The 17791-nt window shown below is 36.9% G+C and overlaps 2 protein-coding genes across 6 annotated transcripts in view; one reads left to right on the top strand and one right to left on the bottom strand.

Moving 5' to 3' along the window:
• The window catches only part of dnajc7 (DnaJ (Hsp40) homolog, subfamily C, member 7), a 30797-nt gene extending 24620 nt beyond the window's left edge, over window positions 1-6177 (bottom strand). For 3 of the 4 annotated variants that reach the window (XR_012398332.1, XM_009299335.5, XM_073938408.1), the window contains exon 1: window positions 6006-6177. Coding sequence is in view for 3 of the 4 variants with exons in the window: in XM_009299335.5 (XP_009297610.1) it covers window positions 6006-6169 (164 nt within the window). In the remaining variant the exon portion in view is untranslated. 4 annotated transcript variants of the gene reach the window in all.
• A 6510-nt stretch (window positions 6178-12687) lies between these two features.
• Window positions 12688-17408, top strand: nkiras2 (NFKB inhibitor interacting Ras-like 2). Of its 2 annotated transcripts, XR_012398595.1 has the most exons (5): window positions 12688-12765; window positions 12958-13064; window positions 15029-15270; window positions 15451-16739; window positions 16897-17406. XR_012398595.1 is itself a non-coding variant. In NM_001003433.1 (4 exon segments), coding segments are annotated over 3 exon segments (579 nt in total). In that variant the 5' UTR covers window positions 12742-12765; window positions 12958-12970; the 3' UTR covers window positions 15694-17408.
• Window positions 17409-17791: the final 383 nt, after the last annotated feature.

Below are 17791 nucleotides of genomic sequence, written 5' to 3'. Positions count from 1 at the left end.
AAACTATGCAGGACAACGGCCCTACAGGACCGCGTTTCGGCATCCCTGCCCTAGACGATCTTAATCCAGCCATTGAAGATATCTGCGCTAATGATCAAATCAATATTGAAATCCATTTTGATTCAATTTAACACATTACAGAAATTAACTTTTTTAGAACATCAAGTTAGTTGCATGATTTTGATTTGAATGTCATTTATTCTTAATTTATGCAAAACTGTGCATAACAACAGCAAGAAACTATCAGAATATCTACTTTGTGTTGTGGAGGCCGGTCACACAAAAGCAAATGATATAGATCGGAAACCGCTACTAGCTTACGCATATCGCATTTCAGAGATCTGGAGAATGGGCTGCATTGTCAGGACCTAGAATACCTCACCTGCATACCTTGCTATACGGGAGTAATAAATACCCAAACACACAACAACAAAGGATTAGTTCACTTTCAGAATCTAAATGTCCTGACAAGTCACACCCTTAAAAACTTTCAATTCTGTCTCTCTTCAGTGTTTCTTTTTACAGAAAACATGGAGGATTATTTTCCCTATACTGGACAACTGTAATGCTCAGTGGTCTGATCTTTAGTGCAGTTTTAATGCAGCTTTAAGCCAATGAATATGAGTCTAACATAGCAAAATGATCTGTCACCCTCTTTAAAAAAAAAAAAAAAAAAGGTACTTCATGATTTATTCCCAAAGCTTTTGTGTTCAAAAAGTTTATAAATTCAGCTCCACAACCCACTATAAAAGAAAAATCCTTTAGGTTTTCCTCGAAAACCTTGACTAATTTTCAAGATTTGTTTTATTCAGGTAGTGAACTAATCTCTTCTACAAATGGCAATGCTGTCAAAGTCAATGAAGCCGTTTATGTGTATTTACTCTCCACACCATGTTCTGATCTAGTGGTGTTAGGGGGGAGTGTACAAAGTCAGATGAGCCTGCTAAACATAGAGCCTCCACCATCAGCAGTGTCTGTTTTAAATCAATCAAACGGCCCACAGATGTATAGTCAGGTGGGATAGAGGGCTTTCTGGGAAACAATAGAGGGCAGTATACATTCAAAAAGGCCAGATAATAAGTGTTGCATTACCAGTTTTAAGTTTTCCCCATTTATACAGCATAAAAGAGAAGAGCTGGGAAGAGAGGTGAGAGGTCCATGAAGAGCTGATGCGCACCCCTCAAAAAAGTTTTTAAAAGCAAATATGCATTTAGCGTGAGTGAGCCCTGAGAAGTCTATAAAAATGAGAAACAACAAACTTGACTATTTCATTGTGGTCATCAGCATGCCATTTACTTAAAAATAAAAGCCTGCTTACAAGCCAAACAATGTAACCACCAGGTAACACCACCATTATCCCTAGAATATTCTCACTGCAGTCAACAGCTGAGTTGACTTAACTGCACAAAGATGCTCAAGCTCACACTCTCCTCTGACAGACAGCAGCTGTAGTGACGCGTTTGTCCTGTGCCACCTGTGTGGTCACGCAAATACACTGCTTTATTCTGACCCAAAGCATAACGTCATGCTCACACACCCTGTAAACCAAAACCAGGCCTAGGCGTAGTGACGTTAATCATTTGCCGATCAGGCACATAAGCTGACAGTACTATAGCTCACACGTGCTATTCAAAGGTCTCTCGACATAGCGGAGGCTCCCTATGTAGTCCATTTTTTCTGAAATGTTTTTTTCTTAGCCCGATTTATTTTCGGATATTTGATAACACTTTAGTTTCAACAATTCACAACATTTACTAGTGGCTTATTACCTGCCTATTATGAAGTCATTAACTAGCACTTGTAAAGTATGATCTTATTTTACATCTCTAATCCTACCCAATATCTAAACAGAAGTGCCACCTTATTAACGACAAGCAGCTAATTAGTAGTTTATTGAGCTAAAAATTGTAATGGTTTGTTAATAACATGCTATGAACATGAAGGTGTTACAAAGCAGTAGTTGAAAAAAACTTCAGTTATTTTCAGGAAAATAGTCAGGACTTAAAAAAATAGTTTTTTAAGTCAGGAAAAAGACGATTTAGAAACTTCAATTCATCTAACCTGAATTACTTTGTAATGTTATTAGGAACAAAAAGTACTTGGATACAAAAAAAAAAAAAACACAATCCCAAGAGGCATTGAGAAAGCCATACTCAAATATAGAGAACACAAAATATGCTAATAGTTCACTCAAAAATGACAACTCTATCGTCAATTACCCTCTAGATGTGCCAAACACCTGAAACTTTTGTTCATCTTCCAAACACAAACTACATGAATTTTGTTGAAATCTGATCAAGTATGCTTTTGTAGCTTCCTAAAATAAACCACTGGTGACATATGAACTGTTTTGAGGATGTTCTTCGAACTTTGTGGACTTTAAATGTTTCTTGATGCCGTTCTCTTGAGTTCTCTTACCCTTATGGAGGGTAAGAGAACTCTTGGATGTTTTATCCAAAATATTTTAATTTGTGTTCATAGGATAAAGAAAGGTCTTACAGACTAGAAATGACATGAGGGTAAGTAATCAATTGCCCCTTTCACACATACAGACCTTTCCGGAAAATTACCGGCAATTTTCCGGAAAGGTTGTATGTGTGAACAGGTCCTTTTTGAAAATACCGGTAAATTCGTTCTGGCTATTTTCCGGAAAGAGAAGTTGTAACATTAACGGCAATTTGCCGGAATGCTGCGCTGTGTGAACGCAGAAGGAATATTTCCGGAATAAGCGCGTGCACGTCTAGAACGTGCTGACGTAAGACTTCTGCTTTAGCCAATCACAACAGTCAGACGCATTTACGTCCGCGCGGTTTGTGAGAATAAAAGCCTTTGAATATTTTTCCAGACGCATTTAGCTGCTAGAAGTTAGTCAGATCACGTTTATATGTTCTCCTTAATGCCAACTGTGCAAATAATCATCGATAAGATGCTTATGATAAGCCGTTGTTTGTTTACCTTCAAGCTTTGCGTGTGCCCATGAAACAGCCTGTGAGCGCCAGCACACGCACATATTATGAACATCTCGACATGCGAATATGATCCTGTGAAAGTTGTTTACAATATTGATCATCAAAAGAGTTTGTAATTTAGTCAAATGTTTACAAATACAAGCGCAGCCGTTTAAAGCTCATTTGTGGTGAATGATGTCAGAATTTACCGGTATTTTGGAATGGATGTGTGAATGCTCTTTTCCGGAAAATTTCCGTAACGTCCTCGCCTGTGTGAACAGCGCTTTTTTGAACATACCGGTAAAGTCGTTCCGTAAATTTTCCGGATATTTTCCGGTATCACTGTGTGAAAGGGGCTAATGTCAACGTTCAGTTTAGGGGTGAACTATCCTTTAAGTATTTTAAAAGTGTAAAAAAAAAAAAACTTACATTTTAGTTTAATTTTTTTTTTTTTTTTTTAAGTTTTTCAGATTATAGATCTATCAACAAAAACTGGCTTTTTGAACTAAAAATAATTATTTAACATACTAAAAAACAAAACCCTGTTTTGACCTCCAGGAACCCTGTGACAGCAGCACATTTTAGCTCTTATGTTTTATATTTTGTTACAGACATAGTGTCATCCTGCAACTGTTTTGCAGCATCTGAAATGACCCAAACACTATTTTAACTGTCCGAAATGGCCCCGATATTGTTTTGTTTACTGATAGTCAATACATGTTCAAAAAAATGTGTTTTATGTGTTATTAATGCATTAAAATATGCATTTTATGTAAATTCGGACCAGATGATACTTGGGTTTTATTCTAATTAGGTTCCAATAAGCCTAAATAGCAAAAAGAAATTTAAAAATCCATGTAGAAAAAAAACATCTTGGGCCTAGGATAACACAAGAGGCATAGAGGTGCTAAAAAAGCCCAATCAATCAAAAACTTACAAACAATATGCTTAGCTCAGAGTAGGCATGTCTGCAAAGTACGGCTGTGCAATTTGGGAAAAGATCTAATTGCGATATATATATATTTTTTTACATTTTGCAATTTTGATTTGATTTGTGATTAAATTTCTTAGTTAAGCTTCAGCTCAATCACACTCCTCATAAAGCCACCTGTGGTGCTTTTTCAGGTGCTGGTTGTTGTATTTCCCCATGCTGGTAACAATTCTGTGTCAGACAAATTACCTGTTTTTGATCGGTGTCTGGGACTTTAAAAGAAAAATATTCTCATATTACTGATGTTCTGTTTCTCTTTGATATTAATTTGTCTATTAATGCTTTTCAAGCAACCGACACCATCTCACTCGTCTGTGCTTTCCAGTTTGTTTGTTTTTTAATGTGGGCATTCCGCATAGATCTGTTGCACTTCTGATTGGCCGAACGAAAGTGTGCTCATTCAATTGGCTTAGTAAGACTGTCACAATTAAATAATATATAAATCGCAGCCTCTTGCAATTAGATGAACGTAGGGTTTCAAAACGATTGTGATTCGATTTCGATTAATTGCACAGCACTTTAAAGGTTGATCGATCATTGTTAAAAAAAATCTAATTGTAAAAAATTCTGAAGAAAGTTGAAAAATTGTAAACATTGACTTCCATAGCATTTGTTTTCCCAACCGCAAAAGTCAAATGATACAGGTTTTCAGCTCTTCAAAACACCTTCTTTAGTATTTTAATAAAATAAAGAACATAAATGTTAAAACCACATGGGGATAGTTACATCACATACGTTTATTTTTTTTTGTCAACTTCCCTTTAAGTGAAATAAAAATCAACTGAGACACAATTACATTACATTAGCTAACTATAGCTTCCAAAATGGATGACAATATCCAAGTCCAGCACTTACACTGCATCAGTGTGCGTCTTTGTCAGGTAATACCGGTAACTACACTTTGGATGGCAAAAGTTATGTCAGACAAGTTATGTCACAGCAGGTTAACTTCCTCGAGTTACAGTCCGGTAACCGATCTTTGCAACTCAACATGCTAATAATTCAAGTCAAGCGTCCGTCTGTCAGTACGTCCACAGAAACCTCAGACAGAAAGTTCCAGAAGATAAAAACTGATCATCACAAAGCATATCCTAAATGCGTTCAGGGTCGAATTAATGTCTCAACTTCCAAAAGTGGCAGTGAAGAATAAATATAATTGAAACGTCACATGCATTAAAGAGACAGTACACCACTAATGTTAACTACAATTTATCAAAGGAGATGTCAGGTAGAATGTTCGAGACTGACAGCTTCCTTTTACTTTCGTTTTTTTTTTTTTTAAACAAAACAAATCTGAACGATGTATTAGTTGTCATAACGTCCCCTAAATTGCCGTGCGGTGTCATTTAAACACGTGTGGAGATGTTCATACTTTTTGGTGAGCTGTCTCTTTAAGAGATATTATTCTTAAATAAACAAATAAATAAATGAAAAGACGACTACAGTTGTATGCTTTTTCCAACATGAACAAAATGTAGAATCTAGCCGAAACTTATTGTCCTTTGATGATACAAGGAGACTGCATGGACAGAACGTCATTTCCTCTATAGACTGACATTACATGCATGTGCATTGTTGTCACCTCAAATTAGCAACTAGCACAATTTCAAGCAATTTAACACAACAATGCGTCATCGCCGGACAACCAGATGTTTGAGCTGTCATGTGTGCCGGCTAAAGTGGGTCTGCATTGTGTTCTTAAGAGCAGTGATGATGTCACGTTGCATTCAACCTAATTCTTACCCTTAAAACTGTGTCACGGCGCACAGCACATCTGTCGTGTTCATATACGACGCATGGCACACTTTAGCATCGACTATAAAGGTCAAAGCCCATTTAAGCATGTGCTCAAAAACAAGTACAGGTTAATCGCAAGGCACCCCAATGTTAAAGCAGGCGCCTGGCACACTAGGCCATCGACACCCCTTGATTTTCAAGTTATGCGGCAATCTCGATCTCAGAGTCCTTCGTACACCCATGTGCCCGATCGGGGCTTTGCCAAAACACAGCTAGCTCAAGGCCAGACTAGCCGGCTTCGTATTAAAGTGATTCGGCTTTTCGGGTACCTCTCTAACTCCTCGTCGCTGGTTAAGTCCATCTCTGGATCCACGGACGAGTCGTAGTCAACAGTCGCCATTTTGCTGTAGAGAGGCGGAGGATGAAGCGAGGCATGTGAGGCTTTCATACCGCCTTCCGCTCCGCCTTCCGCCACCGTGCGCAATATGCCCATAGTAGGTCAACGGATACGAGATCCTGCCAAAAGATAGTGTTCAGAAAATATGTTCAAATATATATTTTTTAAAAAAGTTAACTGATGTACACACTACGGCGTCCGTCTTACGATGTTTTCAAACAATTTCTTTCCTAATAAATCCTTATTTTGCTCAGTGGGGAGCAGCTTTGCCTTGTAGCAGTAGGTGGCGACAAATTACCGTGTTTTTCAGTTAGGTGTGTCATAAAATTGAAACGCAGGAAACAAAGTTTAAATACAAACAATAAATCAACCATTGGAAATAACAGACAGACAGAAACTGTGGTCATTTCTTTGCTATGTCTGCTGAGCATTTTGTTAAAAAAAATTGCGGATTTATGCAGAATGATTTTAAAAGTATCATAACTAAAAACTTAATGTATAATAAAAAAAATTATAAATTTTTTACTTAAATTAACCTTAAATTTTTAAATAATTGTTTACTGTTTGCAACAAAAATCCACTTATTTGGTAAACAAAGCAAGTCTCTTGTATAATATCTACTAAAAGACAGAAAATATTATTTTACAAACTGTATTGTAAATAAATCATATGAACATTTCAATATTACTATTGTTATAATGATATTATTTAATTCATTTTCTTGTTGGCTTAGTCCCTTTATTAATCCGGGGTCGCCACAGCGGAATGAACTGCCAACTTGTCCAGCAAGTTTTTATGCAGCAATTGCCCCTCCAGCCACATCTCTGGGAAACATCCACACACACATTCACACACACACTCATACACTACGGACAATTTAGCCTACCCAATTAACCTGTACCTCATGTCTTTGGACTGTGGAGGAAACCGGAGCACCCGGAGGAAACCCACGCAAATGCAGGGAGAACTTGCTATCTCCACACAGAACCAGAACCAGCGACCCAGCAACCTTCTTGCTGTGAGGCGACAGCACTACCTACTTCGCCATATAATGATATTAGTGAAATTAATTTAAAAACTGAATAAATATAAATTTAATCCATGTGGGCCTAAATATGGGATATTTAAGCCAAAAATCTAATTTTACTCTTTACTCACTGCTTTCAAACTGTTATGAGTTTCTTCCATTGAACACAAGAAGATACCTTGAAGAAAACTGAAAATCATTTAATTGAGGCTCTGACAGTCAATGCAGGTAGCTTTGCAGTAGGCTTCAACAAATTACAGTATTTTTGAAACACACGTACGAAAAGGTAAATCGATAGTTCAGCCAAAAATGAAATATTACTTACTATTTACTCAACCTCAAGTGGTTCCAAACCCTTATGAGTTTCTTCTGTTGAATAAAAAATCTGCGGATTTATGCAGAATGGTTTTAGCAGCATCATAACTAAAAACTTAATATGTGATATAAAAATAATACATTATTAACTTTTTTTTACTGTTTACAATGCAAATCCATCTAGATGCACTTATTTGGTAAACAAAGCAAGTCTCCTGTATAATATATCTACTAAAAGACAGAAAATATTATTTTACAAACTGTATTGTAAATAAATCATATGAACATTTTAATATTACTATTTTTATATCATGATGATGTTAGTGAAATTCATTTAAAAACTGAAAAAATATAAATTTAAACACATATACACTAGTAAATAGATAGACTCAATGATAGACTTCAAATCTGTGCATAGCAGAGCAATGGCAGCATTGCAGTAGGCGGAAACAAATTATCATATTTTTGAATTTAGTATATCATAACAAATAGAAACACAGGCAGGACAAAAAGTTTAAAACAACCAAGCAAAATAAACAGTAAGAAATACACATAAGAAAAGTTAAATCAATAGTTCAGCCAAAAATGAAATATTGCTCACTATTTACTCACCCTCAAATGGTTTCAAACCCTTACAAGTTTCTTCTGTTGAACACAAAAAATGATACTTTGAAGAAAGCTGAAAACCATTAACTTACATAGTAGGAAAAACAAGTATAGAAAACAATAGTTACATGTTTTCAGCTTTCCAGTGTTGCCAACTATTTTAATGAAAAGTCGCTAAATGTTGCTAGATTATGTCATACGTCAATTTGCATATTACCGATGTCATCATGTCCAGCAGTTTCTGTTTGTTTAACAGCCTATGGTTAACAAAGGGATATTTATATTCGTATTACGCTTTTTTTTAAATTTGCAGTAGACTCTCTGACATAAACTCACACAAGTTCAGAAACTGTTTCTAAATTCTCTGTGATTATTAACAAGAAAAGAATGAAAGGTCAAATTAAATTGTTAAATTTGAAAGAAAAGAGAAGCAGATCAGTTTGACTGTCCAAGGGAAATACCTCAGACTCGTGGTGCTAAATCATTTGCTGTTGGTACACAGGTGATCTATGAGAGACGGTTGTGTGGTACTGGGCCGCCTGTGAGTGCGCTAAGGCGGGGGAGGGGCCGACTGCATCACCCGCAGCTCATTGAGAAGAGTAGGAATACGACAAGCGACAGACCGGAAGTCATTCATTTCCAATGAAAAGTGGTCCAGGAGCTGTGTGGAGTTCTGATAATCTCCGTATTTGGAAAATTCGGATACGATTTGAGCTGTGGATCTTTTAAAATATTTGAACTCCTGCGACTAGACCGTATGCGACGGCCGACCGGATGTGATGTATTCCAGTGTTGTTCAAGCAGATCTGTGGAAGTGAGATGAGAAACAATGTAGTAGTTTTTTGGCTCTATTTTTTGAATCAGAAAAAAGTCTATATTAAAAAAACATTTCTATTAATAAATCAGTAATAAAACATATTTTTTATGTTGTCTCCACATTTCCTTCAAAATTTGTAGTGGTCTATGAGTTTGTATTCCATTATTTGAGAATCTGCGGTAATCAGCTTCTATCCCATGGTGCACGACAAAACTGAAAATTCTGTGCGACTGCCACAAGGGGGCGTATTCCGACAGTTGTGTCCAAATATCGTGTGCAGTGGAAAGGTGGCCTAAATGCTCGGGCAAACCGGGACGCTTTTTGCTCGCATTTTCCGTCAAAGTTTAAAGCCTCGTGACTAAATAAATGTGATCATGCACACCAACGCGCAAAGCGACAGGCGTAAAAGCGTCATTTTTTAGAAAAAAATGCTGCGTCAAAATTTTCTCCAACAATCAGTTTGCCACTTTTGTTCATGTGCATGGAGCTGCTGAAGTTACAGTAAACAGCACTTGGAGGCGCTCAAGCGCAAAACAGTCAAAAAGAGCGCACATTGAAGAAGATGCCCAGAGGCGATATGAACTTGGGGCTGCTTATTGCACTGGTGAACAATAATCATTTCTTCATCGCTAGAGCTGCTACTTGAACAATCCATGCTTGTTCAAATCGCCAGTAATTTTAACAACAAGCGTGTAAACCTTATGTTATCTTCTTCTCTGTTACAAGCGGGTGTCAGAAGCTTAAAGTTGTGTAGCGCCATCTATCGATTTTGCTTCCTCTTCTACTTGACGCCTGTGAAAATAACCCGCGTTTGAATCCAAAAAATGTCTTGAAAAATGCCGACGCAAACGGAAAGCATCCCGGTGTGTATGAGCCTTAAGAATCAAAAAAATCTCCATGACAACAAAAAAGTCGCAAGATTTGTCGCTAATCGTGTTTTTGAAAATTTGTCACTAGGGAGGTCTGAAAAGTCGCTTAATATATAATAATATAATAAATGTAGTGACAAAATCGCTAAGTTGGCAACACTGCAGCTTTCTTCAAAAATATATTATGTGTTCAACAAGAAAGAAACTTAAGGTCCAGTGAAATTAAAATACAAAATATAATTTAGTTTCTCATTAAATCTTGACCAATCAAATGCTCTCTAGTATCTGACATGCCCCACCCCCTTTAAGACGTTTCTCTGTTGCTTTTTATTTGATGTGCTTGAGCTCAACCACTCTCACTGGCAGAGCTGTGATTTTTCTAAAAAGGAGTGGGGCTACTATATGTTCCGCCCTCTCGATGTGGTTCAGTTTAGATTTTGTCAAATGTTGAATACAAAATTGTACGTACTTTTGCAATGTAGATTGTGTCAAAGCAGCTTGAAGTTCTAGTAAATTGAAACTGTTTCAGTCCAGTTTTCAGAGTTAAAATTCAGTTTAGTTTTGTTTAGAGTGGTTTAATATCCAATACTGAGAGTTAAAAACACTGAAAAGCAAATTCATGGATGCGTAGCTCCATAGGTCCCAAACCAAGCAAGCCAGTGGCCACAGTGGCGAGGAGCAAACTAATTGACGAAAGTGAAGGAAGAAAAAACCTTGAGAGAAACTAGGCACAGTTAGGCATGGCCATTTCTCTTCTGGCCAAATGTCCTGTGCAGAGCTGCAGTCTAGGCGTCGAAGGCTGGGGAACACTGGATGAAGCAAAGGAAGTCAGAGTAGGCTAAATGATGACAGAATTATCTTTTTTTTGGATGAACTATCTCTTTAAGTATTGGCTAATGATGGTGGCACTATAAACCATAGTAGGTCACAGGCTACAAGATACTAAACAATTAGTGTGGGGAGAGGTTTTTGTGACAGCTTCCTTGTCAGTGTTTTCAAACTATAGAAACTGCATTTATTTCTTTCCACACATGTTAATAAATCCTTACTTTGCTCTGTGGGAAGCAGCACTGCCTTGCAACAATAGGTGGCGGCAAATGACTGTATTTTTGAATAGCTGAATCCAGTAGACTTTAACATATTTATTTAGACTTTATCCTAAATACATACAGGCATGCAGCAAGAACTTTAGACAAAGAAATTGAGACATGTAATTTTGTTAGACTCTATATGCCTACAAACAGGCCAAAGTCGAGTTTTTTGTATTTCCCATCTCTATTTTACAATAAACTTCTTCAAACATTAATTAATCAGTGAACATTTCTACACATATATATTTGATTATGGTTTATTATTTTTAACCATGCACTAATATATTATATATTTTATTAAAATATGGGCTTATATTTATAACAAACAGTAAAAAAGGGGGATTCCTGTAACAACAATAATATATTTTGGTAATACTATAAGGTTTAATCAGGCCTACATGTCAGTGTTTTAGGTTACCTTTGATATACTTGTTAATTTATTTCTAGATTTTAATAACAGACTTTTAAATCAAGTTTATTCATTTTTTTTTACTGTGTTTATTAATTTTTTTACATTTGTTTTAATTTTGACTTTTGAATGACTCACTTTGATCAAGAAGAAGTTAGTACTCAGTAGAAGAAGTACTCATTGAGCAACTCGCCTAACTATATGTTAAGACATTTTTTGTTCACCTATTTTACTCTATTGCTAATTCATTTTCTTTTTGGGCTTAGTCCCTTTATTAATCAGGGATTGTTACAGTGGAATGAACCGCCAAGTCATCTAGCATGTGTTTTACATAGCAGCAGATGCCCTTCCAGCTGCAACCTATCACTGGGAAACACCTATACACTCTCATTCACATTCATACACTACAGACAATTTTAGCTTACCCAATTAACCTATAGCACATGTTTTTGCACCGGAGCACCAGGAGGACACAGGTGCAAACACAGGGAGAACATGCAAACTCCACACAGAAATACCAACTGACCCAGCCAGGGCTCGAACCAGGGACCTTCTTGCTGTGAGGCGATTTTGCTACCCACCAGACCATCGTGCTGCCATGTTGGTGTTTGTAACATTATTTTTACGAGGTGGGTCGTTTGCCCAACACTCAACCCCCAACCTGGAGGACCAGGACATTAAAAAATGCACACTAAAAACTGTTAGCCTACTGAAAAAAACCAATGACCTCACTGTAAGAATTAATTCTAAAAATATCAGATCCTTTTAGTACACATATATCTAACACTTTTACTGATTTACTTATTTTTATATTTATTTGTTCCTTAGATACCCATTTATTTTTATTTTCTCTTTGAAATATATATTTTTTTGGATCATAACACAATTACAATTACAAAAACATTTATAAAACAGAGCACAAATAATAAAATCAAAAAATAGTAAAACAAAAAGACACACTTAATCCGTAGAATAGACACACAAACACAACTAAAAAAATAAATAAATACACTTTCTATTAATTTTTCAACAAACTAAACAGTCTTTTTCCACAATTTGATTTTAGCAACTTTTTACCATGTAACCAAAATTCCTTTTGGAAAACTAAAAATAGTGGTTTTGTTTTAAGGCACTAGCATTTATGACTATACAATTTCCCCAAAATTTTAATATTGTTCAATACAAATTGAATATTAACATGTTTTTATAAGAAACAAAGAAAATATAATTTTTAGAAAATTGGGAAGACAACTTGAGAGAAATCTTTAACTACTCGAATGAATCAAAAAGGTTCAAATAAAAAAATAGCCTTTATGAACAATGTTGTGATCAAAATTAAATCTATGTCTAAGAAACTCTAAAGATGGGTAAGTATCATTGAAAATTTTAAAATGCACTTCTTTAGCTTCGGGACTTTGAAATAACATGACGGCGGAAGTGATCAAACCCTTCATGTACTGTTGTCTCCCCGACAGAAGACGGCGCGCTGGAGCTCAACGAAACTGATGTCAAATTTCCTCGAAGGCTAAAATCCGCACATAAACAGGAAAAGAGTCGGGTGAGTACATCGTTCCTTTTATGTTTTATTTGTTGTTTACATTGACGTCCTTTAATCACCATCAGACATGAGTTCAGTTTGGTATTCGGTGTACAGTATTAAGGCGCTGTGTAAAGGCGCGACAGGTGCACGTAAAACACTATTTGCAATGCTTCCGTAACACCTCTACCTTATTTCTATGCTTTAATGAAGACTGTAGGCGATCATGGGCAAGAGCTGTAAGGTGGTGGTGTGTGGCCAGGGCTCAGTGGGCAAAACTGCAGTTCTGGAGCAGTTACTGTACGCCAACCATGTAGTAGGTGAGTGTGTTGACAGTCGCACATTGAGATACATGAGATAATGTTGGCTTTATATTCGCACATACTCCTTAATAATATACTTTCAGAAACGCATTATTTGCTAATTCTTAAAAGGAAAATCATATTTGCAGCCAATTACTAATAGGATAATACTTTTTTTTATAATAAAGTGAAACATTTACATTATAACACATTACTTGCCAGGGAGTAAGACAGAAAGGTATCTTTTAAACAGACAGCAGTTTTTACAGCTTTCATATGAATAGATTCAGAAATCAAAGACATTTAACAGGCCTGTAACCAGCCTGGTGAAAGGGGTGGTTCATTTTTCTCAAAAAGTGGACCTTTTTGCAGTTATACGCCTCATCACTATTTAATTATGAGACTTAACTACTCCATTTAGGTGACATTTTACGCACTATTTTTTTAGCTGGCTTAGCTTGTTAGTTCATAATAACCACAATTTTGATGTACGAAAAATTTTCCTAAAGATTTAAAATAAAGAAATATGAATAAATACATATTATTAAAATGTATTACATCTTATATCATTAGGGAAAAAATATTTAATTTATGCAAAAGTTTACGCAGTGGATGCCCTTCCAGCTGCGACCCATCTCTGGGAAACATCCATACACACTTATTCACTATGGACAATTTAGCTTACCCAATTCCCCTGTACTGCATGTCTTTGGACTGTGGGGGAAACCGGAGCACCTGTAGGAAACCCACATGAATGTGGGGAGAACATGCAAACTCCACAGAAATGCCAACTGACCCAGCTGAGGCTTGAACCAGCTTCCCACACCTTTTTATTGTTCATTTTAGTTCCAAGAGTAAAGTCCAAGATTTATATAAAGTTACTTGTAAAATGTTTTCTGTAATAAAAAACAATACAGTAGGCAGCGAAAGATAAGTTCCCTTAAGTCAGATTGTAAAATGAAAATATTTGTTAGCATTAGCCAAAACTGATCAGCTGAAGTCCCACCTAAGCGACAGCCAACAGAGGATTCCACTTGGTCCTTAAGCCTGTTGCAACATGTTGAGCCACTAAGCATTGTTCCTATGATGTTTTTCTACAGGAGGAAAACGCGAATTACTTCCAAACTTTTCAAATATAGTCTGTGTTAGCTATTTATGAAATCCAGGCTATATGACAACGTTTTAGATGACTTTTCTAGACCCTACAGCTAATCAATCTGTCAGATTCTGGAGTGCATTACAGCTCTAAAGAAAATTATGAATGATAAATGATCTTAAATACAACAAATACATTTATAGATATGGTATATAAGTATATAAGAATTGTACTCACCTGAAATGGAGGCCACTTGAATGGTTTGTGAGCACAATTAAGTGCACACAGCATGCCATATCATCTGAAAATTGTAGGAAACAATTCCAAAAGGCAGTTGACTGTGTAAAGCCACATAAAAAAAAAAAAAAAAATATGATGTATATGCCGAGCTCAGCAGCTAATCAGCCGGAATCAGCTGTGGGGATAAGACAGTGAGCAGCAAGACCTAGCTGTCACTCATGTGGCTACGCTCTTAACTATGCAGACTTAATATTACTCAATATAAATGAAACAGATAAGTTATAAAAAAAAAAGTTCACCCCCTCACTATTGTCATGAAGTGTAATATTAGCTATATGAACCAAAATCGTTCTTTGTACCAGACTGTAAACACTTATTTTGTGCTGTAAAGTTGGCCATTATAACATTGGTGTTAATAGAAATCTGCTCTATTGTGGAGCTAGTACTAGCGGAATTTCAATAAATTGCAGTTTCAATTACTTCTGTATTGGCTTTATGGTGGAGAGCGGGAGGTTGCCGGTTGGTTTGGAACCAAATTGTGGGTAAATTAACATATTTGGGTGAACTATATCTTTAAACTGTTTATGAAGGAAAACAACTCATATCAGCATAATAAGGACACGTAAACTCTTCGACTGATCGGCAGGTTCAGAGACTATGGAGACCCTGGAGGACATTTACATTGGCTCTGTGGAGACGGACCGCGGGACTCGAGAGCAGGTGCGATTTTATGACACCCGCGGGCTGCGTGACGGTCAGGAGTTCCCACGCCACTACTTCACCTTTGCGGACGGATTCGTGTTGGTGTACAGTATCGACAGCAGAGAGTCCTTCAAACGAGTCGAAGCTCTCAAGAAGGAGATCGACCGCTGCCGAGACAAGAAAGAGGTCGGTGTGCTTTTTGGGTAAAGACTAGTGTGTTTGTAAAGTGCTATAAATGAATACACACACTATAGTCAGGAGGCAGTCTTTAAGGTAAACTGCTCTTCAGATCGTCCCTTTTTTGGTGAGATTTTTATAAGAGACATTTAGGTTTAGAATTTTGACTGACTGTTCTCGTTCCGCCAGGTCACTATAGTAGTAGTGGGCAATAAACTGGACCTGCAGGACCAGAGGCGGGTCGACAGCGAGGCAGCTCAGCAATGGGCACGGCAGGAGAAGGTGCGACTATGGGAGATTTCTGTGACCGACAGACGGACGCTCATCGAGCCCTTCGTCCATCTGGCCAGCAAAATGACCCAACCTCAGAGCAAATCCACCTTCCCGCTCAGCCGCAACAAGAACAAGACTAGCGGATCTCTGGACAGCTAGAGATCCAGACTAACGTAAGGGAGAGCAGACACTCAGTTTTATATTCTTCACAATGTTTTAAATTGCCATTATAAGCTGTACGTGTCCAGCACACTGAATGAAGTTACTGCATTGAAGTTTTATATTGATAAACATAAATGTTCATATGTTGCTGTGTGAAATTTCTCTCAAGCTTCTCTTGAAATATTTGACTGATAACACTATACTGCTTTTACACTGAGATGTATACCTCTGCAGCAAGGATGACTCCAATTACTCAACTTTGTATTTGATTTCGTAAAATGATGTTGGTGCCATGTCAACTGCTATTTTTGAAGACTCTTTAATAGAATATTGCAGACTGCATGGTTGTTTTACTTATCTTTGGTGCTTATATTTGCGTGAGACAACATTCCTATTTCTCAAAAAAAAAAAGTTACTGATTCCAGAAGTGCGGCTCTGTAAGTATGCAAAAGCTAAATTTAGTGTATGTGTTGATTTTTGTGTGTTAAAGGAACGCTCCACTTAAAAAAAATTGTCTTATTTTGCAACTCTTTTAGAGTTAAGCAGTTTAGTTTCATCATTTTTGAATCCATTCAGCCAATCTCCAGGTCTGGAGGAAGCGTTTTTAGCTTAGTTTAGCATAGATCATTGAATCGGATTGGACCATGAGCATCTCATTTAAAAATTGACCAAAGAGTTTAGAAAATTTTCCTATTTAAAGCTTGATTCTTTTGTAGTTATATTGTTTATGATGACCAACAGAAAATGAAAATAAGCTATTTTGCAGGCAGACATGTTTAGGAACTATACTCTCATTTAGGCGTATTAAGCAACAAACTTTGCGGCTGAACCATGGCTGCATGATATTACTAAATCAGCTTTTTGAGTCAGATGCTAATGGTCTAATCCCATTTAATGATCTATACTATCCTAAGCTAAGCATGCTCCCCACAGACCAGAAGTTTGGCTGAATGGATTCAAAAATGGTAAAACTCAATTGTTTAACTGTATGAAAGTTGTGAAATGAGCAGATTTTCTAAAAAGGGCAGTGTTCCTTTAAAGCAGTGGTCACCAAACTTGTTCCTGGAGGGCCGGTGTCCTGGAGATTTTAGCTCCAACCCTAATCAAACACACCTGAACAAGCTAATCAAGGTCTTACTAGGTATACTTTTTACAAGGTATACTAGGTTAGTTGAAGCAAGTTGAAGCTAAACCCTGCAGGGACACTGGCCCTCCAGGACTGAAATTGGTGACCCCTGCTTTAAAGCATAGGTCTCAAATTGGATTCCTGGAGAGCCGCTGCTCTGCACAGTTTTGCTCAAACCCTAATCAAACACAGCTGTTGCAACTAATTAAGGTGTTCAAGGCTACTAGAGACTATTAAGCAGGTGAGAGTTGGAGGTGGTTGGAGCTAAACTATGCAGAGCTGTGGCCCTCCAGGAATTGAGTTTGACCACTGTTTAAAGTATCACCACTGTGCCATTTTTGCCCTGATGATATATTTGTGAGTAGTCAGTCATGTTATATAATGTTTGCTTTTGGTTGAAGCACTTACTTAATTTCTTTTTAAATCAGGAGAAAAAAGCATGACTTGTAAACAGTCTACTCATATCCTATTTTTAGCTTTAATTTATTTCAAATGCATTTTGAAATGTTTAAAAGCATCATAATGTATTTTTGGCTGAAAACAAATACTGTATGAGCAGCTTTTTTAATAAAGATGCTTGGCTGGACTTGCTTACAGCTCATTAATCTCTTCTGAATCTTCTAAATTGGCACCTAATTTACACAATGGCAGGGGATAATACCATCAATGGATGGTATTATGCTAACATCACTGCTGTACTTAAAGGGATAGTCAAATTTACTCACTATTTACGCAGCCTCAGGGGGTTCTTTATTCTGTTAAACACAAAAGAAGATATTTTGGAGAAAAACCTAAACCTGTAACCACTGACCTCCATAGTAGGAAAAACAAACACTATATGGAAGTCAGTGGTTACAGGTTTCCAGCTTCAAAATATCTTCTTTCAAGAGTTCACACTTGGCTGATGATTGATATTAAAGCTTGTTTGGCATGCTGTCCTGGGAGAGAGCCCTGAGCTTATGAGATCCT

The sequence above is a fragment of the Danio rerio genome, chromosome 3, assembly GCF_049306965.1.
Source record: "Danio rerio strain Tuebingen ecotype United States chromosome 3, GRCz12tu, whole genome shotgun sequence".
NCBI classification, from domain to species: domain Eukaryota; kingdom Metazoa; phylum Chordata; class Actinopteri; order Cypriniformes; family Danionidae; genus Danio; species Danio rerio.
This window is presented reverse-complemented; position numbering and strand designations above follow the sequence as displayed.